A 27,794-nucleotide genomic window follows, 5' to 3' on the forward strand; every position below is an offset into this window, starting at 1 on the left:
AAAAAAAAAAAACAGTTGACAGTTGATGAAAACACAAATAAACTCAGTGACAAACCGGATATATGACCTTGGAGAAATTAGGTTTCTTTCTCATGAATAAAACTCTTTGTAATTTTATAAAAGGGGGGAGTAATTATGTGTCAGTGGTATTAATCTTACCTTGGCCATTGCTTTCAGGAGATGTTTGACATCTCCAAGCTGCCGGTTATGGCCAGTGAGCACAGTCTTTATATTATCAACCAGATTCTGAATTGTTTCACAGACTGTTTCTATTTGTTGCTCTTTCTCTGTCTGAATTGCTCTCTGAGTAGACATATCCTGGGTCAGTTGTTTGTGTGCTGACAAAAGCCATTCAGAGCTGCCAATAGGATGTTCAAGAGTCGTGTCCTAAACAGAATAAGGGTTTGTTTGATTTTAAGAATCAGACAGAAAAATATAAGATTCTTTTCATCAAAATCACATCAAAAGACACTTGTAACTCAAGCTGATACAAAGAACCTCAGTTGCTGAGTCATGGATTAATTCACTAGAAAACAGTTGTTTTCTTAAAAATTTTAATAAATTTTTAAAAATAGTTGATAATTTAAACAATCTACAAAATACAAACTAAGATTTTTACTTTTCTGCATAATTATACAGGGAACAAATGCTTAGTTTAAAACCTAAGAAAATATATTTGGAGTAACAAAGATGACACACAGCTAGGACCCTAAAGACACTGTAAGTAACTTTTTAAAATAAAACCAGAGCCTCCTAATATATAGTCTAAAGCCTTCCCACAGAGTAGAAATGCTGAATTTATTAACTTGATATCCCAGCATTCATCCTCCACTAGTCCTCTGTCTGCTACCCTACTTTCAAAAGTGCATCTGAGTCATTTGCTATTGTCTCTCTCCTTCCCTAGGAACCCCTACAGTGATTCTACTTGTAGCTCCGAGAGTTCTTTTCACTTTTTCATTCACTGCATTATTTGTATAAATAAGTTCCTTTGGGGATAAAAGAAGATTTAGTCATCCTTGAATTCTTCATAACATCTCATATACAGTACATGCTCAATAAACGTAGACTAGTGAATATATTGATTTTGAGAGCATGTAGTTGGTCTTATTTAAATTACCCAATCTCTTCACTCCCAAGAATCAAGACTTACCACCCTCTGTAATAAACGAAGCTCTAACTCAGAGACTGAACTGTTAAACTGTGATGCAAATGAACACATTTGCTGACACCGTTTGATAAGTTCAAATAATGCAGCATCCAGGTTTAAGGCTTCTGCAGTTCTAGTTCGTAAACTTTCAAAATGAATGATATTGCTGCAGAGGAAAGTGACCTATGAAGAGGAAAAAGAGTGGAACCATCACAATGAGGAAAAAATTGCAATTAATGAAAGAAAAATAATACTACCTATTCATTTCCAGAATTCAGGACCAGGTCCTGAAAATGCATGAATGTATGACTCTCATGGGAAACAGACCCATTTCTTATAAAAGCTGTAAATAAATGAAGACTTTTGGGTTGATGCTGTCAAGTCTGAGAAGGCCAAAGAGCACCTAAGCAGAGTCAGGTAAACATGTCTTCCGCATGATTCTTTTTAATACAGAAGTTTCACTCCATAAACAGCCCATCACACCCCGCTGAAATCTGTCTGCGCGACATCCAAACTCCAACCGAAACGCCCCCCCCTCTGCTGCTTTGCTCCTATGCAATTTACCATTTAGATCAGAAAACACTGACTGGTTATTTGACAACATTAAGGACATCTTTCAAGGTACAGTGATAGTACTGTGATTATGTTACTAACTAGTTCTCATCTTTATATATACATACTGAAATATTTACAGATAAAATGATATAATATTTGAGATTACCATTAAATTTAGGATAGGGAGTAGGAAGTATAGAGGAAATAAAGTAGGACTTGAGTTGATAATTATTAAATTCTGGCAATGGATATACAGGATATGGGAATCCTGTTGGTTCAGTGTTGTGCCTGATTATGTAATCAGTTATATAATCCTGTAACTGAAAACAAGATGGCACACACAGGTGCCCATACCTGACTTGCTCTTTGGCTCTCCTTAAGGACAAGATTTCTTCTTTCAGCTATTGTTGCTTCAAAATCCTGTAGTACAGGTGCCAGGGCAGGGTTGGCACCACCTGCCCATTTGAGTCGCTGTTCAATACTTGCTTCAAGTGCTGCCAGTTTCTCCTATAAAAGCCAGCAGAATCTCAGTGAATAGGACTCCACTTCCTATCTGTTGAGCATTTTATATGAATAAGAGGGATTCAAAAGAAGTAGGATGGCATACATAACTTAGAAAACATCTTTAACAAACTGTCACCTTTTGGAATTAATCTTGACTTCATATTGAGTATTTAAGACTAAACATATCTGAGAAGGTAAGGACTGGCTTTCAGTTTATTTTGCAGAAAGAAGTTTCATTTTCATTTCTAAATAGTCTTAAAAAAAAAAAAACCCTGTCATACCAAATTCCCACTGCACTATATATGCAATCCATGAGAAAGTCCATTTATATCTTTGATAGTAAAAGATGAAAATCAGATCCCCACAAATGTAAATGTTTATGAATAATGGTAAAAAAAATCCAGCCAGATTATCACAATACGAAGGTTTTACATAACAAAGTTGCTTCATTATGTATTCAACATTTCAAGTGGCGGAGTTCCCAATACTCTTCCCCTCCACCGCTCACTCACACAGACACCTCTAGAATCAGAAAGGGCCTGAGTTCAGTCTCTAAAGTGAAAACTAGAACTAATATGCTGTAGAGAAAAGGTATCTCAATCTTCAAAGAAGTGAGCTCAAGAAAAGTTCTATTAAAAATTTTTAAAATATTAAAAAAAATTTTTAAATTACTACAGTGATTGTAATCATACTAATATTAAACTATAAAAACAGAAAAATGTCAGTTACTACTGAATATATGAGATATAAGAATACCAAAGATGTATATAAAACCATCATCAAGACCAGTTTCTTTTATTTAAAAAAAGAAGACGAGATTAAATATTTTGCTGATGTGACCCAAAAAAAGTCAAAAATAATGGTTTAGAAAAATGTTCTGCTGCTTTTGATATCACAAAATTCCTTTAACTTCACAATAGAAGGAAGATAGGCCTAAGCTTCATGGATATTAATAATATGCCAAACTTTCAGGAAACAAATTTGGTATTCAAGTTTTTACCATTACCAAGGTTAATGTATAATGGCACAGTAATAACCATTAAAACTTCTTAAATAGTTCATTAAAAATTTGAAATATTTAGTATGTCTCTATTCTTAGTTCAAAATATACTGCTAAGATTCCGTTACTTTGGAAGATAAGAAAAAAAAGTCACAAATTAAAAATAAAAGTGCAAAAGGTATTAAAGTTCCTGTGACTTAAAAGCCAAGGACAGACTGAACAGAGCACTTCACCACAGTTGAGGTCATTTCTAAAAGTAAGATGTGTCAGAAGGAGGAGATGACAAAAGGTACCTGAACTGTTGCAATTGAAGTTTCAATCTGGCTCAGAGTATGGAGTTTCTTTTTCATGCTGGTTAATATGGCAGAACGAGGGGGAGGGGTGACAGACATGGCTTGTGGTCTATTGATAAGGAGATCTTCATGCTGCCACTGTTCAAAGAAAAAGAAAAAGAAATGCAATAAAGTAAGCACAGAAAAAATCAAGAGAGGGGAAGTGACACTAGGGGAAGGACTGGGGGAGGAGGTAAAAAGTCCAGTTGCAGCAGGGCAGGGTGGGCAGGGAAGAGTAACAGAAACACAATAAAAGAATTAACCAGATGGAAAATTTCCTGAGGTAGAGAATGGCTGATAAATTCCTTGGATCACTGATATGCAGTATTTAAATAGCAATTCTGAAGGCATTTCCTAGTCTAAGTAAAAGTTTCCTACACAATCCTCCGAAAATATAATCTCCAGTTCAGAGGCTGGAATAAGCACAGTAGGTAGAAGAATTGCCCAGCATGGGAGCTAAGCAAGTAACTGAGAGAAACGACAGCAGCAGTCAAAGAAAGAATTCTCTAGTGAACCTACAAGGGACAGAATGACAGAAAGGTGCAGGGAACTGATGGCAGAGGATCAAGCCATCTTATGCGAGCCTCTTGTGCGCTGTAAGGTGGCCCCAGAAGGCCAAGGGACATCTGAGCTGAAATTTTAAAGTTATATATTGTGCTAGCTTAAAATGTGTTCAGATGAACAAAACTGGAAGGACTTTTGTATTTTCCATATAGTTGTGAACTTTTTCAATGAATAAACTCTAAAATGTATTATATAAACCTTTTCAACATTACTCTTTTGAAGTAAAATAAATGCCAAGAAAGCCCAACGTGGGGTTTCCCTGGTGGGTCTAGTGGTTAAGAATCCACTTCGCAATGCCAGGGACAGTGGTCCGGGAAGATCCCACGTGCTGTGGAGGGAGCCACTAAGCCTGTGCGCCACAGCTACTGAGCCCGTGCACCCCGGTTACTGAGGCCTGTGTGCCGAGAGCCTGTGCTCTGCAACAAGGGAAGCCGCCGCAAGGAGAAGCCTGTGCACCACCAACGGAGGGCAGTCTCTGCTCTCCACAACTAGCACACAGCCAACAAAGACCCGAAACAGCCAGTAAATAAATAAAGGCTTTTAAAAATAGATGTTATTAAAAAAAAAAAATCCCAATGTGCTAGATGGACTGTTTCTATAATAAATGCAACTTCAGAATCTGAATAAATTACTTTTCTTAACTTAGGAGCTAAGAAACCAGCTAATTGAGAAAATTGCAAAGAGAAAAATATACTGGTTCCATGCCCCACCAATTCCACTCTTGGGAAGTGGCTTCAATATAAATGATACAAAGTAACCAGTGTTTGGGCCAAACCAGAACCCGGATACTACAGTCCCAATGCTACTCCATGAGTCACAACTTGTCAAGCTACTGACAATCTTGAAGCCTCTGAAGTAAAGAAATAAGAAAAAAAATCTGTAATTTATACTGTACTTATGGTCTTACACAGATCACTTTTTTTTTTTTAAAGTATTCATTTTTGGGAGTGCTGGGTCTTTGCTGCTGCGCGGGCTTTCCCTAGCTGCAGTGGCCTCCCTTGTTGCAGAGCACAGGTCCCAGGGCACGCGAGCTGCAGAAGCTGCAGCGCGTGGGATCAGCAGCTGTGGCACACAGTGGTTAGCTGCTCAGTAGTTAGTTACTCCAAGGCATGTGGAATCTTCCCAGACCAGGGATCAAATCCGTGTTCCCTGCATTAGCAGCTGGATTCTTATCCACTGTGTCACCAGGGAAGTCCCAGATCATCATTTTTTAATTCACACAGTCATCAACCTTTTAGAGAGTACTGTCCCCATTCTACAGGTAAGGAAATCAGATCTTAAGGGAGGTTAAAGGTAAGTTCATATATCCGAATCCAAATCTATCTCACTCCCAAAGTCTGTACTGCCCCAAAACAAACAAGGACAAAAACAGGCTTCTAAAAAATAGTTCCCAAATGACAACAGGTTGTATGCAGAGAGCTTAGACATTCAGGGAAACAGATGTCACTTTGGAAATAATTATGTTAGTACACACAGAATATATACACCTAACAAATACGTTCCATTATTAGAAATCACATTTACAGGGTGGGGGACAGGGAGGCTCAATAGGGACGGGATATATGCACACGCACAGAATTCACTCTGTTGGACAGCAGAAATGAACACAGTGTTGTAAAGCAATTATACTCCAATTAAAAGAAAAAAATTACATTTACAAGTAATATTTAATGATAACACTAACCATAAAACACTGATGGAAACGAATTAAAAGGACACAAACTATAAACATAAAACGATCACAACTACGTAGACAAGAAATGTTACAGAAATGTTAAAGCTGTGTTTGTTCTGGGCTGGCACAATTTGGGAAGTTTAAATTTTCTCTTCTTTATATTGTTCTACATTAATCTCCCAGCTTTTCAAATTCCTACACTGAGGACAAACCCCGTTATGGAGAGAAATACGTACTTGAAACATGGCGATATGCAGCTGGACGCGCTGCAGGCTTGTCTTGCAGGAGGAGATGCTGGTCTCCAGCCTGCGCACCAAGTCGTGCTTCTTCCAGGCAGTGTCGTAGGAGCTCGCCAGCACAGTCGCCCTGTTCATGACCAGCTGAGAGAACTTCCCGATCTGGATGTTGTGCTCCACTGCTTTCTTACACAGATCATCAACAGACACTTTGCTTTCAGCACCAAAATCCTTCGCCTCCACCTGTGCAATGATGTCTACCCCTAGAGCACTGATGAAGCTGCACAGTGTGAGGCCCAGGGCTTGGTTCGGGAGTCCAATCAGGAGCTGCCGCACAAAGTCAGCTGTGAATGCCTTTATTGGTTTGGCCATCTGGTCTTCACTGAAACAAGAGTTTCTAAAAAGGGTTTTCACATTGACAATCTGTACAGGCCCATTTACAGTATTCTGATCTTCAAGTGAACTTGATCCTAAAAAAGGAAATTTTTCTTTAAGTATTTCATACAATACTAAAATAAGGTGACAAAGCTAACTTAAGAATTTGAAGACAGCATGAATTTAAGATTTTAATTTACAGTTAAATTAAGCCTACTCTATCCCATTTCCCTCCAAAGTACAACTAAATCCGGCTTAAGTGTGAAATATTACCTGACAAAGTTTTAGAAAAGGTACCACAGAGCCGAAAGAACTCTTTAATTGTCTGTAGTCGTTTTAGAAAGAAGATCTCTTCCAGCACCTGTCGGTGATTATCATCATCAAAAAAATTGACCTGAGTGCTCCTGGCTTCCCGTATAATGTCAATCTTTCGCCAAGCTATAGGAATTTCCATCTTATTTAGCTATGTAAATGAAAGAAAAGAAAGTTCATTTCTCCACTCTTCAAACACAGAACAACTACTTTACTACACTTGTATTATTTATCAAACCAGGTCAATTATTTACCTTTTCAACTAATAAGCCAAAAGCAGTCTCAACTTGGGCAAACATGCCATCAAATGCTACCAAAAGCATCTGGCCAGCTGACATTTTTGGTGTTTCATCAACTGAACCATTTCTTGGTTGGATTAATTCACCATACTGAGCATGAAGCATTCTAGAGGAAAAGAAAAAGGAGTTAAAACCATTCCTAAACAGTAATATATTTGGGGGGAAACGTTAAGATCAACAAGTCTTACAGCTAGTATGCAGAGTCTAGGGAAAAAGTCTTTTTATGAAGGAAGGAGTGTTATTAGCCATTGTTCATGTGATTAAATTTTATGCAAACTGAAGTTATGACAGTTTTAAAAGAACTATATAAAATATTACAGTATCTCTTTATATACAGAACATTATACACTTCCAATATTAAAAAAAAAATCAAGAGGCACACAATTCTAAAGCTGGTGGACCTAGCAAAAGTTGTCAAGTATCTTCACACTACTGTCACAGAACAGTCAGCTACAGACAGTGAATGGAAACAGCTATCCTTTTTGGCATGCTGAGTTTTGAATAATGCATAGTTTGAAGGCAGGTCTTGAGACATTTGCTCTCACATTATAATTAACTTAAGACTTGCATAGTGTTTATGTATCCAAGCACCATGTTAAACATCTTATATAAGTGTTAAGCTATCAGAGAAATTTATAATGGAAAAAGAGCTATATGATGGTATAAAATTTTCATTTAGATTACCAAAAAGTTTCTCTAACACAAGATACATACAGGCTGTAGTAGAATCAAACATGAAGTCTGTCACCCAGTGCTTACATGGAAGTAAACATTCCTCTATTTGAGAGTAAAGGGAATCTAGATTAGACATCAAGGAAAAGTAAGGGCTGAACTTTTGTGAGAAAGAAAAGTGTACAGACTTAGCATCTAACTTTTAAAATAATGCTAGGAACTTTATGATAAAGCTCTTGTGCAAATAATCTCATTATTTAGCTGAAAAATGTTTATCCTATACTAATTACACTTGTTTTTTAAACTTTATGATAAAACAACTAAAAGAAACATGAGAAAATAGGAAAATTTTGAATGCAGGATAAAAGAAAACATTAAGGAGTTGTTACCTTTTCTTATGAAATAAGGGCCTCTTAAGAAAATAAGTCTACATTAATTCTCCTGCAGTTTAAGAATGAAAAGGTATTTGCTTCAAAGTACCAGGGCAGTACAATTTAAACAAGATTAACCAGAAGCAAAAAAAAAAAAGGGGTGGGGGGCAGGATTAATCACAGTGCAGATAATTACTGAAGGTGGTGAAATGGGGGTTCATTATACTGTTCTCTCTGCTTTCTTATATCTTGTAATTTTCCCATGGGAGGAAGTATGGTGGGTCAATTCATTGCTTCTCTCAATTATATTTTCTGACAGCAACTGGACAGAATGCCAAAGAAAGAGGCCCTGAATCACAAGGGACAAAGGGGCTTAGGGTTTAGCTTTGGGTACACTGCACGGCTGAAGAAACTGTTCAACCTCTACATGTTTCAAAATTGTTTTCCTAGATCTAAGAGTTGAGAAATACAAAGCTCAATACCCAAAATAAACTTATAAAACTTAAGCTAACAAGTGTTCACCTGAAGTGACGTGTATACCCCATTAGCAAGCTAAACTGGCTCAGATGCTCCCATTGAATTCCAAGTGCTGGCTTAAAAAATAACACATTCCACTTTGTGTGTGAGCACAAATATAGTAAAAATTACAGCCTTTAAAGAATATGTGTGTGTATGTAACAAAACCACACACACACACAAGTACACATGTAACTGGTGAAACCTGAGTAAGCTCTGTGGACTGTATCAAAGTCCATTTCATGGTGTTGCTACTATACCACAGGTATGCAAGACGCTACACTCGAGGAGGGATGAAGGCTACATAAGACATCCCTGAACAACGTTTTATTTTAAAAATACAACTTCCTATGAATTTGTAATTATTTCCAAATAAAAGGGGTTTTTTTTTGCTTTTTTTGGGGGGAGCGGGGGACGGAACGGGAGATGTTGTTTTGGTTTTGTTTGTTTTAGCCATGCCGTACAGCTTGCAGAATCTACCAGGGACTGAACCTGCACCCTTCGCAAGTGCAGAATCCTAACCATTGGATCACCAAGGAATTCCCCCAAATAAAAGTATTTTTAAAAAGGTATTACTGAGGCTTCCCTAGTGGCTCAGTGGTAAGGAATCCACCTGCTAATACAGGATATACGGGTTGCATGTCTGATCTGGGAAGATTCCACATGCCTTGGAGCAACTACGCCCATGCAGCACAACTATTGAGCCTGTGCTCCAGAGGCCAGGAACTGCAATTACCGAGGCCACAAGCCACAGCCACTGAAGCCCATGTGCCCTAGAGCCCAAGCTCCACAAGAGAAGCCACCGCAATGAGAAGCTGGAGCCACCGCAACTACAGAACAGCCCCTGCTTGCCACAACTAGAGAAAAGCCTGAGCAGCAATGAAGACCCAGCACAGCCAAGGGCAGAGAAAACTTACAAGTGTTTATATATATATCTGCTCTAAAAATTAAAAGTAAGCTTACAGTAAAATAAGAGCTCAGAAAACGTATCTGGCTTCCCAACTCTTTCACAAGAAAACAGCACAGCTTAGCATTCACTTGCCTGGCAACATCGATGTAATGAGCATGTGTTTCTTCCTCAAGTCCCATAGCTGCATTTCTTAAATAGGCTTGAAGAGATTCAACTAGAGTCTGCAGAGGAACACCATCAGCTGTCTGCTCAATAAGACTGTCCAGCTCACGAAGCATACTTTCTAATGTGTACTCTCCTTTCATTAAACATCTCAGTGCTTCTGGAAATATGATTTGCCGGAAATTTGAATTTAATTCCTGTAAATACATGAGAAACCTATTTTAATGCTTCCTGAGTTTAGATAAAGCAACATTAAAGGCTGAGGAAGTCAAACTGCTTTTCAGAACCAGAGATAAAAAATACAACACTCAACATTTAAAACAAACTTACAAAATTTAAGCTAATTTAGAAGTGCTCACCTGAAGTGAGGTGTATACACCATTAGCCAAATGAACTGCCTCAGATGCTTCCATGGGGTTAGGAATATCTAAGTCTTGTGGCACTAAGTGACACTGCTTCAGTAACTGAACCAGGCATGTGACATTTCCGCTCATGCTGCAGAGCTCCTCCAAGAACCAGGCTCCATCCCGAGAAGTCAGATCAACCAGCTGCTCTCCAGCACTCGACGCTGCACCTTCCATCATTAGGTTACGCCTGAATGAGGTAAGTATTTGTACAGTGAAACCGATTTAGTGGAACACACACAAATAGGATACCTCAAAATCTGGGAGAAAAATAATAATAATAAAGCAGTCTTACACTGGGCAAGACTAATGAAAGTACAAGGATACCTTAAGTTTGGGATCAACCAAAAAACACATGAACTCTCGATAAGCATCAATGTTCACAGGACAGTGAAATAGTCTCAATAATACGTCAGCTAACTCACCTTGTGAGAGTACAAAGGGCAGAAATAATAACACTTGCTAGACTCAAAGACCCTTCCTCTCCATTCTCATGAAGGAAAACTTTGATACAACGTTCAATTTCTTTCAACTGATCTTCACAGACAGGTACAGTGACAGCTTCCTGTTTCAAGCGTTCCACCTGTCTAATAAGTCGGCTGTTGATGTCTGCTGCATACCGCTGCAGGGTCATCTCAGTGGCCGTGATGAACTGACACACTGTTGGGGGTGGCTGGGGCGCATACTGCATTTCATATCTTTAAGAAAGAGAAAGAGGTGCTTGAAAGGGAAGTTCACACCTTACAAAGTACTAAAAAAGACAAGATGGAATACTATATTTGATACTCAAACTTTGAAGAGCAGAAATCATTATTTCCATTTTACAGAGAACGTCTCAAGAGCAAAAGTAACTTCTAAAGATGACTTGAGTGACAGAATCAATATGTGAATTCAGCTCTCTTTACCTGATCCCACCACTCTTAGATACATTTTATCTAAGAGTGAGATACATTTGAACTAATTACAAAAACCACTGTCTTATAAAGGAAAACAAGAGTTTAAACCCTCTTAAAACCACAAGAAAGTGACTCCATTCAAATTCCATCAATCATTTCTTTCAGAAAATGAAATACTATGCAATTGAAAATGTGAACACAACTTTGCTTCCAGTCCCAATGAGAAGTAAAGAAAATCGAGAGTGATTAACTTACTTCCTGTAGAGTTCCTGACAGCGTTCTACTGTGGTATTACAGATGAGCTCTTCCATCCAGGTCTTCCACTGCTCAATTCGATGTTTCTGAAATATGGCCTTTGGATACTGCAGAGCAACGGTTGCGTAGTGATGCAGCTGCTCCAGACAGCCTCGCAGGACCGAGCGCCTCTGCTGCAGGAGGGCGCCAACCTCCCCCTCTAGCTGCTCACACTGGCTAATCAAGTGGGCCTGGCCAGCATTCTGCAGAAAGGCTGTTGCCGGCACGTAGCTGGGAGGACCTTTCAGTAAAAGATAATTATCCATCACACTGAAGCCATTTCAAATCAGCAGTCATTGAAAGGGAGTACAAATCAGAACTCTACACATAAACACATAACAACAAAACTCACATGCTCACATGTACATCTAACATACCAAGGTCCATCTGCGTGCTTATCTCCTGAAGCAAACTGGCCAGCTGCGTCGCTTCCAAATTACTGAATGCAGCCTGATAGTGTGTTATCCACTGTTCAAATTCATTCAGCTTCACCTGGATTGCTTCCTGAACAGCTCTCTGCTGAGTCTGTAGTTGAGTGTGTTCAGAATACCTAATGGAAGGAAAAAATTTTAATTGACTGCTGGGAATTTTCATCACTCTAAAAGTATATTTTGCTCATACTTGAGCCTGGTAAGTTCCTTTTCAATCTTGAGGATACCACTCAAACGTTGTTTCCTCCTCTGGTTTTTTTCCTGACGCTATAGTCCCCTAACTATACTCACAACATTTTAAACAAAATTCTACATTTACCAGAGTTATTTGAAGTGCGGAAGACTGAGACTGGAAGACAGATCTCTGTAATCTCAGGATCTCAGCATCTCCTGCAGTGTCTGGCACTTCCACATTTAACCACCCTTCACTGAGCTAGGCACCCACTCTGTGCGAGGTTCACTCACTTAGATCAAAGCTCAAAAAAACTTGGCCATGTGGACAAAATCCACCATACAAATAATAAGGATTCAGACATAAAATGCAGAGGAAAAAAATAAACCCCAGATTTTCTGAATCCAAGTTCACGGTTCTAACCACTATGTCCACCATCTCCCATAGTAACTCAAACATCTAAATACAATGAAGCTGAAAATTTAAGTGAATTCTGTAAGTACTTCAAAACTGCAGTTCTTGCAAGAGCTTTGATTATTCATATGTGAGTTGCTGCAGCAATTCTAATTCAAGTTGATAATGTTCATACAAATACAAAAGTTCTCCTTAATGGAATAAAGATAAATTACAAGTTCAACACTTGTTTTAAACCTGTGTTGCAGAGTATGAGAAGGATGATCCACTCCTTCAGCTCCTTCTAGAAATTCAATTTCTTCCAGCAGTTTGCCCTGAAGTTTCTCCACATCTGTTAGTTGCTCTTGCAAGCTCAGGTATTCATCTAAACTGCTGTCCAGCTTGGGAAGTACAACCAGCATCTCATCCCTGTTTTTAAACCAGTTCACCTGTAAAAAGATATAATTAGGAAGATTCTTATAGGGGCGACTGTGAGGTATGAGGATGTATGCCAAAAGGATCATGTTAGAAGGACATTCTGCACATGCTATTACACTTAAATCTCAACAAAGCCAGTGTGGATCACCTGCATTTTTATAAAGATAACTAATGCAATCAATTCACATGGCCATAAATGAAGACTCAATTCCACAATAACATGCAGTTACCACCATGCCACACAAAGCAGGATCAGCATCACTGGCTATATGTAGAAGGAGGAGACTATCCAATTAAAATCAAAGAGACTATCCAGTTAAAGAACACTTAAAATAGTCACTGGCAAACACATTCAGTATACTAAAAAAGGTATAATATTTTTCAAATTATTAACCTACCTCCCATGTGGGAGTGTGACTATGTGTCTTTTCATGTGAGCATTTCTTAGCAAACGATCACAGCAAACTGCCCTACTTCATGGCCATTTCAATACCATACACTAGAGTCTTACTTTTTTTATGGACCTGTTAACCTTTTTTTTTCAGTGGCACTACACAGCTCACAGGATCTTAGTTCCCTGAGGAGGGCTGGAACCCAGGCCCTGGCAGCAAAACCACCAGGTCCCAGCCACTGGACCACCAAGGAATTCCCTGGTCTTGTTAACTATTAACAAAAAAGGGACAATGACTTACTACTGGCCTCACCTTAATTTCAGCTACTCTTGAAGAAAAAAGGCTGCGAGTGATCTCTCGTTCCATCTCTCTCTTGCTCTGCTTGCTCTCAGCCTGCTGGCCCCCTCCACCATAGACGGCACCAGCAAACCCAGCCTCACCCCCAGCTGTCCAGTCCACCAGGGGGTCATATACAAAGGCCTCTAGCAGCGTCAGCAGAGTCTCCCTGCCACGCCGCATAATGTGTAGAACCTGTTTTCAGAAAACTTTTAATTAAGTTTTGCCAAAAGTTTCCTCATTAAAATGTAGCTTTTCATTCCACAGAACTTGCTAATGTAACAGGTACACTACACAAGAGAAAACCACATACCTGCTCACACGAAAGCCTAAAAACACCTTCTACTCCAGTTACACCCAGTGCGGTTTCAATGTTCTGTGTCATTCGAAAAGGTACTTTCTCAGGAACTCTAAGGCTTTTACCTTGAAAAGACAAATCATTATATTTTTGTACTTTCACCAAAATATATTCCACCCTTATATAAAAATCCACTTTAATTTTACCTTTTTCAAAGCAAACATTGTAATCTATGTGAACAACCTCTCCAGTCGTCATATCTATGAGAACATTATCCAGATGTCTATCTCCAAGGCCAATTATGTATCCGACCATAGACATGACTGCAGTAGATCTGGCATAAGACTAAAGAAGAGGGGGTGGGGGGAGCAAGTTAGGCATTATTAGCAAATTTCCTTCCAACATGGTCTTGATTCTCTAAAATTTATAAACCCCCACAATCCTACTCCCTTATTTCTAAATAAATAGCTGGCACTCTTCAGGGATGCTACATGTGATCACAGACTTTGGTGAGCAGCAGCACACAACACTGAGGTCCTTGCTGGTTCTACTTCATCATCAACAGAATGCAGGACTTAAAAAAAACAACTGTTCTTCAGTCTCTCTAGTTTTTCCCTTTCTAAAGTTTTTATTCCACTTTTCATTTCATCCATAACCCCCTTCATTCTGCCTTCATACAGTCATGGCCACGCCTCATAAAAATAAAGGTAATATAAGATTCAAATACAGGTCTCAAACTACCAATTCTAGAGGGGCGGCAGGAGGGTGGTGAACAAGACAAGACAGGACGCAGGCAAAGAATAATAATGATGACAGCCCAAAACAAAACACATACCTGTGTGACTCTCCACCACTCATCAGGGGTGGTACATGATGACCAAAGCTCTTTAGCAAGGAGATTTGGGGGCGTGGCCTCCATTAACTCTTCTAACACTGCCTTCATTACATGAAGGGGCCAATCCCGTCGGGACACATCCAGACTAAGTCCAACTGCTTTCAAAGCAGGACCAATTTTACTATAATAAAGTTCACTAGGACGGGGTACAATTCCAGGATTCTGAGGAGTTTGGTAGGAATCTTGGGCCTTTAAAAAAATTTTAAGAGAAGATTAACTTTGTTTAAATAAGGATAAAGAGTACCTTGAATATAGAGTAGTATTTTAAAAACTGTTTTCTCAGCAGCATTCTCCACTAGCTAGCTAAATCTCATGCATCAAATAGCCAGTTCTTCTGGACTGCAATCTACGTTATCTTTTTCTTAATTAGGTCTTATGGCTTTATTGAAAACTTGGTTTACTGTTATATTTTCTTGAGGTTCAACTCAAGCTCAACATCCAAGTTCCACTTTTCTTTGTAACATAGAATTCTGTTTAAAATTTATCATTCATTTATGCACTTATTTCATTGTTCACCAATATAACTTAATCATAATATAAAATTATGATTTAGAAACACCTTAGACAAAAATGCAGATGGCCCTTTCCTAATTCCATCTCTAATCCACCCTTCAGTAATTGTTCTACAGTCTCCTATGTTCAAACTCTTGCTCTTTCCCAAATCTATCCAACTTAGAATCATTTTCTTTGTCTAGATGTTGGAACTTGAAGTTGTGACTGTTTAAAAATTTACCTTTTTTATATGAAGTACTTAGTACTATTTCTTTCATATACTAAGCACTCAGATACTCAGCTAAAATGAATTCTAAAAAACTGTTCTAAATCAAACTATAAATTTCACAGGTACAAAACAGAACGCCATAGTGATTAACTCCAAATTTAAAGGTGTGTTTATTCCTTCTTTAACTCTCAAACCTGAAAAAATGCTCAAAGGCAGTAAACCTAGACATATTTCACATGTAACGGAGAACAAACTAATACATATACTTGTTTATCAGCATTCAAATAAAAGTACATATTTTAATTTGAATCAACCTTTTGTGCTTGCAAGGCAGCTTCCCGTTGTTGCCACCGTTTGTAAAGACCAAATAAGGGCGTGGCTCCATCTACCCACTGGATTAGGCCTGACCGAGTTCCCAGTGGTGTTACAGAATAGTGGCGAGCATGGAAACGAGGTGTTTCCTGGCGATTGATTGTGGCAAACATGGTATTTACAATAGACAGAAACTGCATTATTCTCTCATCCAGATGTAAATCCTCCAGTCCTGTGGAAACAAAATTAAAGTGGTTGGGACAGATAACCAAATAGGGTGAAGTGCAATGGAATGAGACTGGAAACATACCACTTTTTCATGTCCCTCTCAATTAGCAATAGCAGTGAAGAACTGACAGTCAAAAGGGCATAATGACAGCATTAAAGAACATTCTATTCAGCCACAAGATATTAGATACAGCATTATTAGTTGTATCTCAGTTGCCCAGCTTGTATACATTCATAACCAAGAACAAAGGAAACAAAAGAAAATCACACTACACAGTTTCCAACAAGTTCCATCAAAATACATGATACTCCAGGCTATTCATGACATATAGAAATTCACCTAAACAACACACACACACAGAGAGCATTAAAACATTAATAATCAGATTAATGTTCTTTTAAACCCCACCTTTGAAAAGATAAGGATAGCTCTTCCCATCTGATCCTAGAAAGAGGAGCTTCTTTGGCTTGGTTTTAGTAGGTAAGATTGTGATGGTCCCACCAACACTGTGGATCGTGACGGTGTCTCTGGCTGAGACCTCTCCAGGAAGAGCAATCTCAGTGCTGGTCATGGCAGCCAGCCACGGGCTGATCTCTTCAAGACGCAAGATGTAGCTTGCGCGTTTCTGCGCTCTCTGTTGCAGACTCAGCATTATCTGTGTGTAAGACAGGGAAAGTGTACATCATCATCACTGCACTTACTTTCCTCGACATTTAATCTGGCTTAAAGATAAATTTAAAATACAAACACCTCTTGTCTAGTTCATTTAATTTGCTGTTACATATTTGGGCTTTTCTGGGAGGGGAAACACTGATGTGCTGATATGCTCTTGGTGATTTCTGCTTTGTTCAGACCTCTCCCAAATAAGCAATGAAATCATAGCAGATGGAAAAACAATCACTGCTGTGATCACAAAATTCAAGGCTTGTAGCAAACTAATTCCCCAGTGTTAAGCTATGTCCAATCAACACCCAAACAGATCACTTCACTCCTAACAACAGAACAAAAGATAGAGCTAGTTACTGGCAGGTAACGTAAAGGTGGCAAGCACCTTTAAGAAAGCCATCTGAAAATTTAGTAATAATTTAGAGCTCGGACTATTTGAAGTATGCAGAAGACGCACAATCTTTCTAATAACTCACAGAGAGAGGATCATGTATAGCTGTATCCCTTCTTAGCTAATTCAATAATCTACACCTGAATTAATGAACTCTGGGCTCTGCTTTCACGTGAAAAATTTTAATCAATCTTTAGCAACATTTGTTCATAAAAGGAAAAAGGTAACTGGAAACACCTCAAGTATTCACTGACAGGACAAAAGATAAACTGTGGTACTGTTCAATAATCTATTCATGTTCAACTGTATACAAAATATGGATAAATTATTTTAAAAACCAAAAGCAAAAACCTAATGCTGATGAATCATTTATGGAAGTGGTAAAACACATAACATACACATAAAATACAATCTCATTTATATGAAATTCAAAAACAGGGGGAGGCTAAACTATACTATTTAGAAATGTATCAATAAAAACTATTTTCTTTAAGTAAATAAGGATTAATTCAAAATTCAGAGCAGTGGTTATGGAGAGGAAGATATAATTATGGAGGGACACAGTACTTCTAAAATTTTTCTCTATGACTTATTACACAAACACACACACACACACCGGGTTTTTAAAAAAATATCCCCTATGGGAGGAGTACAGGGACACAGTACTTCTAAAATTTTTCTCTATGACTTATTACACAAACACACACCCACACACACACACACACACCGGGTTTTTAAAAAAATATCCCCTATGGGAGGAGTACAGGAGAGGGAAGGATCAGGATTAGCAGATGCAAACTAGCATATATAGGATGGATAAACAAGGAACTACTGTATAGCACAGGGAATCACACTCAATATCCTGTGATAAACCACAATGGAAAAGAATATGAAAAATAAATATATATAAAAAAGTCACTTTGCTGTACAGTTGAAGTTAATACAACATTGTAAATCAACTGTACATCAGTTTTTAAAAACTGGGACTTCCTGGGTGGTCCAATGGTTAAGACTCCACTGCAGGGGGCACAGGCAGGACCCCTGCTTGGGGAACTGAGATCCCACAAGTCAAGCAGTGTGGCCAAATAAAAAAAAGTATTCCTCCTATCTCCTCTGAGTTTCTTGGTTGATTCACTGAGAAGAATGCAAAGCAAGAAATTACTGCTGGAACATGAGGAAAACAAATTTTGGCTAGGCCACACAAATAAACTTCATCCTTCATGTTAGTGCTCTTGTCTTGAGCTCCTAAGGCATTTCCTCTGTATTTAGCATTTCCTCTGCTTCATATTTTCTACTTAAAGTCAGGTGTAGTTTTGGCTCTACACTGTAGCTTTTAACAGTTTTTTCATTACTAACATAAGGAAATCAGTTAAGATCAATATAGGAAAGGGACAACGAAAGAAGGGATAAGAAAAAGATAAAAGGTAATAAATAGGATCCCCCAACTATTGGTGCTATTGCTAAAACAGATGCAAACCAAATATAGAATTAAGTGGATCAAATAAGGATTCTCAAATATTTAAACATACTAATCATCCTTCTGGACTGCAAGGAGATCCAACCAGTCCATCCTAAAAGAGATCAGTCCTGGGTGTTCATTGGAGGGACTGATGTTGAAGCTGAAACTCCAATACTTTGGCCACCTGATGTGGAAAGCTGACTCATTTGAAAAGACCCTGATGCTGGGAAAGATTAAGGGCAGGAGGAGAAGAGGACGACATAGGATGATATGGTTGGATGGCATCACCAACACAAAGGACATGGGTTTGGGTGGACTCCAGGAGTTGGTGATGGACAGGGAGGCCTGGCGTGCTGCGATTCATGGGGGTCACAAAGAGTCAGACATGACTAAGCGACTGAACTGAACTGAATCATCCTTCAAACAGCCTATGCAGAACTGCTGTCGAAAAAATTACTTTTAAAAATTGATGCTATTACATGGAAATATTTTGTCTGTTAGAAATACTGAATACCCCTCCACTAAGAAAAGCTACATAGGTACAAGACCAAATTTGCTAATCTTTTATGAGAAGAATATAGCAAGCAGTCAAGCTCCTTCCCTGTTTAACACCTTACAGTATATTCTCCCCTGGTGGGAACCCTCAGTAGATGCACCTTGCCACCCTAGGACAACTCAACCTCAAATTCAAAAAAATGAAGAAAACATCTTTCTCTATACTTAGCAACTGAACACTGGCTGCATTCCATGGGCTTAGAAAGTCTTCTCTGTGTTTTAAGTAAAAAGAGACCCCTTACTTAAGTTTATTTTCTCATGGAATTTCCCATTTCAGTAGCATTCTTAGATTTTTCTATACCTCTTTAAATGGAATCCAGCTGCTTCCAGGCTTTGCAGGGTTTGACGGTGTTTTCAGTTTTTCTAGAGCATTTTCAATTGCATCACCATAGTTATCCTGAAACCACTTTTCATGAGGTGTTTCTGCAGGGGCCGCCGTGATGCTCCTCACATGCTCCAAAGCAAACACGATGGGCTTCATCAAAGCTGTGTGCTTTTCCCTCATGATTGCAATTTTCTCTTCTCTGACCAGAAAGACATAGAGTTCAATACAAACAAGGAACAATTTAAATTGTCAAATGTAAGTAAACAGCATAAAAGAAGAATAAAAAATAATAATAATAATAATCAAAATGAACTACTAAAATATTTACAAAGTAACTGACCACAACAGCACTGTAAAAAATCGAGCATATAAAAGATGCAGCTTCTCCTTTTAACAAATGGTGCTAGGAAAGCTGGATACCTGTTTACAAAAGAATGAAGCTGGAGTGTTACCTGATACTAATATGCCCAAAAAAAAAAATCAAAATGGATCAAAGACCTTAACATAAAAGCTAAGACTTCATTTAAAACTCTTAGAGGAACACAAAAGAAAAAAACAGATAAACTGGGTTACATCAAAACTAAAAAATTTTGTGCATCAAAAGACATCTTCATGCAAGAGTGAAAAATACACAAAATAGGAAAAAATATCTGCAAATCAATGTATCTCATAAAGGGATTAAAATCCAGAATATTTAGAGAGCTCCTAAAATTCCAACAATAAAACCCAATTCAAAAATGGGCAAAAGATTCAAACAGACAAAGGAGATATACAAATGGTCAATAAGCACATGAAAAGATACCATTTCACACCCATTAGGATGTCACTATCAGTAAGACAGAAAACAATAAATGTTGGTGAGGATATGTAGAAACTGGAACCCTGGTGCACAGTTTACCAGTTCCTCTACAAGTTATACATAGAATTACCATAAGACACAGCAAATTCACTGGCTCATACACAAAATAATTAAAAGCAGGGACTCAGACACTTGTAAACCAATGCTGATAGAAGCACTGGTTACAAGAGCTAAAAGATAGGAGCAACTCAAGTGTCCACTGACAGAAGAGTGCATGAATAAAATGTGATAAAGAAACCCCCTGCCAATGCAGGAGACATAAGAGATGCAGGTTTGATCCTTGGGTCATGAAGATCCCCTGGAGGAGGGCATGGCAAACCATTCCAGTATTTTTGCCTAAAGAATCCCATGGACAGAAGAGCCTGATGGGCTACAGTCCACAGGGTCACAAAGAGTTGATCAGGACTGAAACGACTTGGTGCATGCACACACACACATTCATACGAAGGAATGTGATTCAGCAATAAAAAGGAAGGAAATTCTGATACATGCTGCAATATGGAATGAATCTTCAAAACATGGTAAGTGAAACAAACGACACAAAACGACAAATACTGTTATGTTTCCAGTCACACAAGGTACTCAGAATAGTCAAATTCATAGACAGAAAGTAGACAAGTGGTGAGCAGGAGCTGAGGTTAGGGGAGGATGCAGAAGTACTATTAAATCGGTACAGAGCGGCTATTTGGAAGGATGGATAAGTTCTGGAACTGGACACAACATTGTAAATGTACTTGCTACAACTGAATTGTACACTTAAGCTGGTTAAAAACGGCAAACTTTATATGTATTTTACATTAATAAAAAGGGGCAGCTATGTTTCTGATGTATAAGTTGATAAAAACATACTTGCGTAAGGTGTTGTTGTTCTGGACTCTCTTCACCTCATCTTCCAGCTGTTGAATTCGTCTCAGGACATACATGTGCTGCTGTAACAGAACTCCCAACCAGAGCTCATCCCAGAGAACAGTGACCCTGCGCAGCTCAGCCACAAGCATCTGAACCTGCACACACAGCACATCCAAACATGCTCATCTGTGAGTCTACACACGCGCAGTTCTGCTAACACTGCAAATTTCAAGGGAAATGGGTGCATCTTGTGTTCATTATCCAATTACAGAACCTCAATCAGTGATTCTATCAGTACAGATTTATAAAACCAATTTTGATTATTTTAAAAGCTTTGCTCCTTAACTATAATTTCCCTAACAGCTTTAGGGGTTTTGTTTTTAGGGAGGAGAGGGGAGTGGTTACAAAAAAAATTTATTTTAAAACATATGAGTTGCTCTGTACCTGTAACACCATAGTTGGGTTTGCCGAGGACAGTTTATCTACAATTTTGCTGTAGCAGTCCTGCATCATGGCTTGGTCTTCATTCAGTCCACTTTTAGGTTCATCCTTATTGCTATCTTGAGAAGCAGGAGGACTTCCTCCCTCACATTCAGAAACCAGCAGTTCTTCTCCTTGAATATTGCCAAGTAAAGTTGGAATTGCAGAGGAAAATTTATTTCCTATAATGAAATGGGAGAATAAGGTACACATTGACTGTTTCTCTCATGTGCATATGTTGAGTTAGGGAAAACATCTATAATGTATTTGATTCCAGGGCACTCATTTAACTCATCTTGCACGTGTGCACTAAGTTGACCAAGGATCATGGATATTATGCCTTTTTACAAGTTGAGCTTCTATACTTATTAATATTATAAGCTAATAAAAGATAAATGGGGGAAATGATAATAGATGAGTCTCAACAAATAAAGAGTTTGACTAACCAGAGTTCAGAACTTGGTTTCAATTCTTATCTGCCAGTTAATCCAGCTCAGTGAACTGAGAGTGACTCGGTTTCTCCAAGCCTTGGTGAGTTACTTTGAGACTGAAGACATAGTGTAAAGCACACATCCTACTGCCAGACATGGTAGCTACTCACTCAGTAAATGGTATTACTATTGGTACTATTATTATTGGAAAAAAAATCACAAACTCTTATCAACTATGGAACACAAAGCTCAAAAAATTTTACCTAATAAACAGTGTTTGCAAACTAATTTAAAGTAGCAGTATTTTAACCTTCCTTACCTGAAGCCTGTGACTCACTACTAAGCGATATGGTGCCCACTATTGCAGGATACAGTATGAGATGCGGGGAATCCTGAGCCACACGGCAGAGGAGGTTACAGATACTCTGACGCACATACACTTCAGGGTGGTTTAAGCGTGAGAAAAGCTGTGGAATAATTCCTTCAGGATAAGAAGAAAAATACTTTAAAATTATTTAAAAAAAACAGTCAACATGGTAGAGGCAAAAGGATAAAACTTGATATATGTCAGTCATTAGTTCTACGAGCCTCAAATTTCTCCCTGGGATAACAAAGAACTATATACACAATAGCTCTTGATTTGCAGGTTTAGTAAGGGTACAGAGCTGTAATCAAAATCCTGATTCAAAACAGTATACAGAAATATATTTTCTGTGAATGCCTGTAAAAGAACGCAGACATAGACAATTTTTTCAAAGGGGTATGAAATTTTTTGAAACATTCTTATCACTCTCTCCAAAATTCCTTTTGTATATTAAAAGCTTTTTGCCTCTCAGCCTTCCATTCCTCTGAAAGATGGGAGAGAAGCTGTTAACAAGCAGTCCACAGTGTCCTCTGAACTAATTTAGCTATTTCGTAACACATTCAAACAGTAAACATATAGGAATTTTTTTTTGGCCACACCATGAAGCATGTGGGATCTTAGTTCCCCAACCAGGAATCGGACCCACACCCCCTGCAGTGAAAGTGCAGTCTCAACCAATGGACTGCCAGGGAAATCCAAGGGACTATTATGTTTCAACTGTCTTATTACATTCTACCCAGAAGTACTCTTCCCTGAAACATTTTATTTAGACCATCACCTCTCCATGGCGCAGTAGGTGTTGTTTCCAAGCCATGTTCCAGATACTGCCGAAGCTCCCCAGCATGCTTCACAAGCAATCTGAGCAACCGCAACGTGGCCATCACAATCATGTCATCTGTGCTCTGCTCCACTCTGTGACTTAAATGGAGCCGAGGGTCATCTTCATCTAAAGGAATCTAAGGATGAGAGGCAAGAGGAAAAAATAAAACAATTCCGAATACTGTTTTCATCTACTAGAAAAGTAATTTCAAATAAACTTTCATAACAGAATATTGTGCTACCTACCTGCCCAGCATTGAGTTTAAGGAAAGTAAAATATGCACTGCAAGACAGTTTATACAGGCTGAAGATTCTATCCACAACTTTCCTCCACACTTTAATAACTCCTTCTGTTGCACTTTCATCAAGTTCTGAAAGCCATGGGCAACTTGATATTAACTGACGCCAGATAACATCGACCATGTCATCTTCCTCATTATCTTCACTTTCTGTGATCTGAAGCGTTATATCTTCATCCTAAAGAAAAACAGGGCAAAAAATGCTATTTGGGGACACAAATTTTAGAAAGGAGAAAAGTACGTGCCTTTCCTAATATATGCAAGCATTTTCTCATTTATGAAAGATCAAAATACTCCACATTTAGTGCTATACATGCTAAATCAATGTTACTATGCTTCTCTTTAAGATATATTTACTAATGTAGCTAATGTGGCTAAAGAAGAAATCTTTAGCGAAAATTAAAGATTTTGATTTGGGGAATTTAAATGCTTCCGTTACAATATAATATTCTGCCTGCAAAGAATCACCTTCCCCGCCCTACAGCACCGCACACGTCCCTGACACCAGCTTTGGCAGACACTGATACATGCCAAAGTCGAGAACAAGAACTGCGTCAACAGTTTCAGCTCAGCAAGTAAAATCCACACAGCTAATGTCTACAACTAAATCAGACTGACAACACTCTAGGACTGACAGAATTTTGAGAGAGAGGGGAATAAATCATACAGACTATCTAGTCGGCTGGTTTTCAGCGATGGCTGTATATTTAAGTATCACCTAGTAAACTTACATAAACCCTCCGATGCCCAACACATACACAAACATTCCATTCAGAGTATGTGGGGTAGTGCTTTAGACATGGGCGTATTTTAAAAAGCTTCTAAGCTAGTGATAAGAACCTAATATCTGATCAGAACAGCAATGAAAACAGAAAATCTATTTTACATAAAAAGAACTTCACCTTTTTTAACAGAACCCTAAGGAAATGACTTGATTTTTTCAAGAAAATCACATTCTTCTTAGAAAAATATTTTAACTCCCTTTCATCTTATCAAAATTTCATCTGAAATATTTAATCAGGTATATGCTATTTAGAACACTATTTCCCCCAAAATACTGTATCATGTTTTTCTTGCCTGAATCCCCGCTGGGCGACACACAGCTTGACCAAGAATACCATATATTCTCTCTTTTTCTTCTTCGGTTATGGTGTCTGGGAGCAGATTCTGAACTTCAGATTTCTCTCTAGGCAACAGACGAACACCTTCTCCCTGACTATAAAAATAAAACAAATCATCACTATTTCAGCTACCAAAGCTTTGCCATGTCAGCAGACATTTTAAATCTCTATTTTACAATGCATTAAATAAATTACATGTTTTAACATACACACCTGGCATTGTCAACCACCTTTCTGCCCCACCTGTAAGCCCAACTAGCCAATGCGGCCCAAGATTTGGCTACTTCAGGTGCCTGTACTGAAGACAGGTGATACAGCTGTCCCAAGATGAAGTCAGGTTCCCCAACTCCAATATGTACTGCCATGATGGGAAAAAAAAAATAATGTCACATTCATAAATTTCTAACAGCATTCTCATTTACATTTTAGGAATTTGTTATCAGCCAATAAGTCCTATAACATTATAATGGTACATAATTTGATAAAGCACACATTTGTATTACACTTTTCTGAAAGGCTAATATGTTGAAATGAATCACTCAGTTTCTCAAGTAAGCTTCCTGTAAAACACATCAATGTTTTTCATGACACTGAACTTAACAAACAGTTCAGGTGTCAGATGTGTTGTAGAGTGTCTTGTATTTTGGATATGATTGGCCATTTCCTCACAATTTGATTCAGCTTAAAAATTCTGGCAAAAATAATATGTGATAAGTAGACAATTTCATTCAATGAGAGATTCATGAAGTAATATCTTTTCCCCAATTTAGAAATGAAGAAATCTCCTGCTATAGTGCCACTTGCCAATATGAAGATTTATAATAACAAGCCATATGCCTTATGAATAAAGACACCTATAGTACATAGATTAGAATTATTCAGTAAGACTAATCTAAGTAACTATAGTTCTAGGATTCACAACAAAATGAACAACATGAACAAAATTCTAATGTTTTAGCAAAACCTTTAGTTATCTCAGTCTGTAAAACCTGGACAATGGTGCCTACCATAACAGGCACTCAAACACTGAATGAATTAATTATTCTATTTGTCGAGTACCTTTCTGTAAGTAACACTAGTGTCAGGAGGTGAAACTTGAATCTTTCTGTAGTTTTTGTGCTTCACCAGTCAACAGGATCAGAGGCCACTATTCTATATCTGTGTTAAGTTCTTCCCAGTATGAAGAAGAATTTTAAATATCACAGGTAGGACCTTTCTGCCAGCAAAAACATGTAAGTCCATAAAAGCACCATGAACTGGGGAGTTGGGAAGTATGGTCTGGGAGGCTTGAGTTCAGTGGCTTCCATGTGGTGTCAGATGCTAAAGAAATGTGCTTGAGTCACTTCTGGGCAATATACTATACTAAATTTCCATAGAGACAGTTTTTGTGGCAAACTATAGTCAGCCTATAATCCATCTGCCAATGCAGGAGATACAAGAGACTCAGGTTCAATCCCTGGTTTGGGAAGATCCCCTGGAGTAAGAAATGGCAACCCACTCCAGTATTCGAGCATGAGAAATCCCAAGGACAGATAAGCCAGGTGGGTTACAGTCCATGGGTTCACAAAGAGTCAGACACAACTGACCACACATGCAACATTGTAAACTTTAAAACAGGGGAAATAACTTCTAAAATTAACATTTTAAAGCTATTAAAACAAATTCAACCTGTAGATTCACTCTCTATCCGAGGATACTCTTCCTCCATCGCATTCACAGATGGTAGTTCAATTAGAGTGAGTATGTTTTTAGACAAAGTGGAAAGGCCCGTGGAGTTCTGCTGCTGCTGAGCTCTGTAAACCTGCTTCAGCTGCCCTGAGATCTCCTTCCACTCTGCCTGGACCCATTTAGCCAATGTCAGAATTGACTTGGCAACAGCATGCTCAGCCTTGGCAGACTTGCAGAAAGAGATGGCGCAGGAACTCAGCATCTCCATTGCATGTGTTGACTGGCCTATAAAAAGATCAAAACACCAGCTCTTAGCTGTAAACAAATGATATCCTTTCAGGGTAAAGTAATATTGTAGATTCAGTGACAATCAATGATTTCTGGAAACATTTCTTACTATAATAAACAATAACAAAATCAAAAGCACCAAACTATATAGATAACTCAATTACACAAAACTTATTCAGGATGCAAATGTTCTGCAGAAGTTGAAAAAAAATCAACTTTTCTATTACTACTTTACACCATACACAGTAACATTCATACACGATTTTTAGTATACAGTCACGTATTATTTTACTAACCTGCTGTATACAGCAGTTTCGTTTTTTCAATGTCAAGTTCAGGCCCCCATTTTTCATCCACTTGACCTTGAGTTGATAGTTTTTTAAAGTGCTGGACTAAATCCTGTGCAGTGGTGGTCTTTCCCAGCTGAACCTCACTACACTGTGCCAGCAATCTTGTTGCAAGCGACACATTCCCCCGTTTTCTAGCAAATTTTGCTGCTGTTAGACCTAATTCCATGAGATGGCTTCTAACTGGAACTGTTTGTTCTGGAGAGAAGAAAATGTTTTATTAGTCCCAGATTGGTCTAATCCCAGAGAGCACAAAAACATCGCCAAAAATTCCTTCCCCGATTATTCACTTTCCCACTGCCTCCCTAGATAAAGATAACTCATTTTTCATCATCTTTGAATCCCTAGGAGTTAGCATAGTGTTTGGCATACAATGAACAATAAATGTTTGTTAACATGAATGTATACAATGAAGTATATGAAAGTAAAAATCGTCCAGTCTAAGAAATTAGCTTTTTAGTTTCTGCTCCTAGTGAAGAGCCTAGGCCAACGGGTGGGTGGGGGAGGAGGGTAAGGCTAGACCGTCCCCCCTTCTTGAGTAAGTGTCCTCTGCCCTTCTACCATGCTGTTTTCTCCTGGTTTACTCCTACCTCTCTGAGGAATCAGCTTCTCAGTCTCCTTCTCGTCCACTACCCATCCATTATAATTGGGGCTGCTGGGGTCGATCCTAGGCCCTCTACTCTTCTCACTCTGCATACTCTCCCTGGACAATATCATCTGCTCCGGTGGCTTCAATTACCATACAAATGCTGATGACTCTTGAATCTTATCTCTAGCTCAGACCTGACATCTGAGTCCCACCTGCCTACCAGTCTAGTCACCTATACTCAGGTATTTCAAAGGCACTTTAACCTGTCACAAGGAATCCATTTCCCACCACCCTCCAACAAATCTCTTACTTCCTTCTCTGTTTTCCTTCTCGAGTAAAGGCACATGATTAACCTGGCTACCTGAGAAGGAGTCTGGTAGTCATCTTAGACTTTACTGTCAACCTTCACATCACATCAGCTTTTTTCTGTCCCTGCCGTCACT

At 38.5% G+C, this 27,794-nt stretch overlaps 1 protein-coding gene across 3 annotated transcripts in view; it reads right to left on the reverse strand.

Annotated features, from left to right (window-relative positions):
- The window catches only part of SMG1 (SMG1 nonsense mediated mRNA decay associated PI3K related kinase), a 97,621-nt gene that overhangs the window by 9,082 nt on the left and 60,745 nt on the right, over nt 1-27,794 (reverse strand). For 2 of the 3 annotated variants that reach the window (XM_043914412.1, XM_043914413.1), the window contains 28 exons: nt 26,712-26,960; nt 26,128-26,412; nt 24,673-24,817; nt 24,416-24,554; nt 23,286-23,516; nt 22,999-23,176; nt 22,176-22,337; nt 21,390-21,607; nt 20,946-21,100; nt 19,214-19,436; nt 16,250-16,496; nt 15,615-15,844; nt 14,520-14,768; nt 13,700-14,029; nt 13,363-13,581; nt 12,479-12,669; nt 11,602-11,774; nt 11,186-11,465; nt 10,460-10,732; nt 9,990-10,224; nt 9,601-9,827; nt 6,955-7,105; nt 6,662-6,851; nt 6,014-6,483; nt 3,500-3,637; nt 2,057-2,209; nt 1,151-1,330; nt 160-387 (listed from right to left, as the gene is read on the reverse strand). In XM_043914412.1, the coding sequence (XP_043770347.1) occupies nt 160-387; nt 1,151-1,330; nt 2,057-2,209; nt 3,500-3,637; nt 6,014-6,483; nt 6,662-6,851; nt 6,955-7,105; nt 9,601-9,827; nt 9,990-10,224; nt 10,460-10,732; nt 11,186-11,465; nt 11,602-11,774; nt 12,479-12,669; nt 13,363-13,581; nt 13,700-14,029; nt 14,520-14,768; nt 15,615-15,844; nt 16,250-16,496; nt 19,214-19,436; nt 20,946-21,100; nt 21,390-21,607; nt 22,176-22,337; nt 22,999-23,176; nt 23,286-23,516; nt 24,416-24,554; nt 24,673-24,817; nt 26,128-26,412; nt 26,712-26,960 (6,149 nt within the window). The remainder of the gene's footprint in view (nt 1-159; nt 388-1,150; nt 1,331-2,056; nt 2,210-3,499; nt 3,638-6,013; nt 6,484-6,661; nt 6,852-6,954; nt 7,106-9,600; nt 9,828-9,989; nt 10,225-10,459; nt 10,733-11,185; nt 11,466-11,601; nt 11,775-12,478; nt 12,670-13,362; nt 13,582-13,699; nt 14,030-14,519; nt 14,769-15,614; nt 15,845-16,249; nt 16,497-19,213; nt 19,437-20,945; nt 21,101-21,389; nt 21,608-22,175; nt 22,338-22,998; nt 23,177-23,285; nt 23,517-24,415; nt 24,555-24,672; nt 24,818-26,127; nt 26,413-26,711; nt 26,961-27,794) is intronic. The other variant, XM_043914414.1, reaches the window with a different exon arrangement.

Source organism: Cervus elaphus, chromosome 10 (genome assembly GCF_910594005.1).
Source record: "Cervus elaphus chromosome 10, mCerEla1.1, whole genome shotgun sequence".
Classification (NCBI taxonomy): Eukaryota; Metazoa; Chordata; class Mammalia; order Artiodactyla; family Cervidae; genus Cervus; species Cervus elaphus.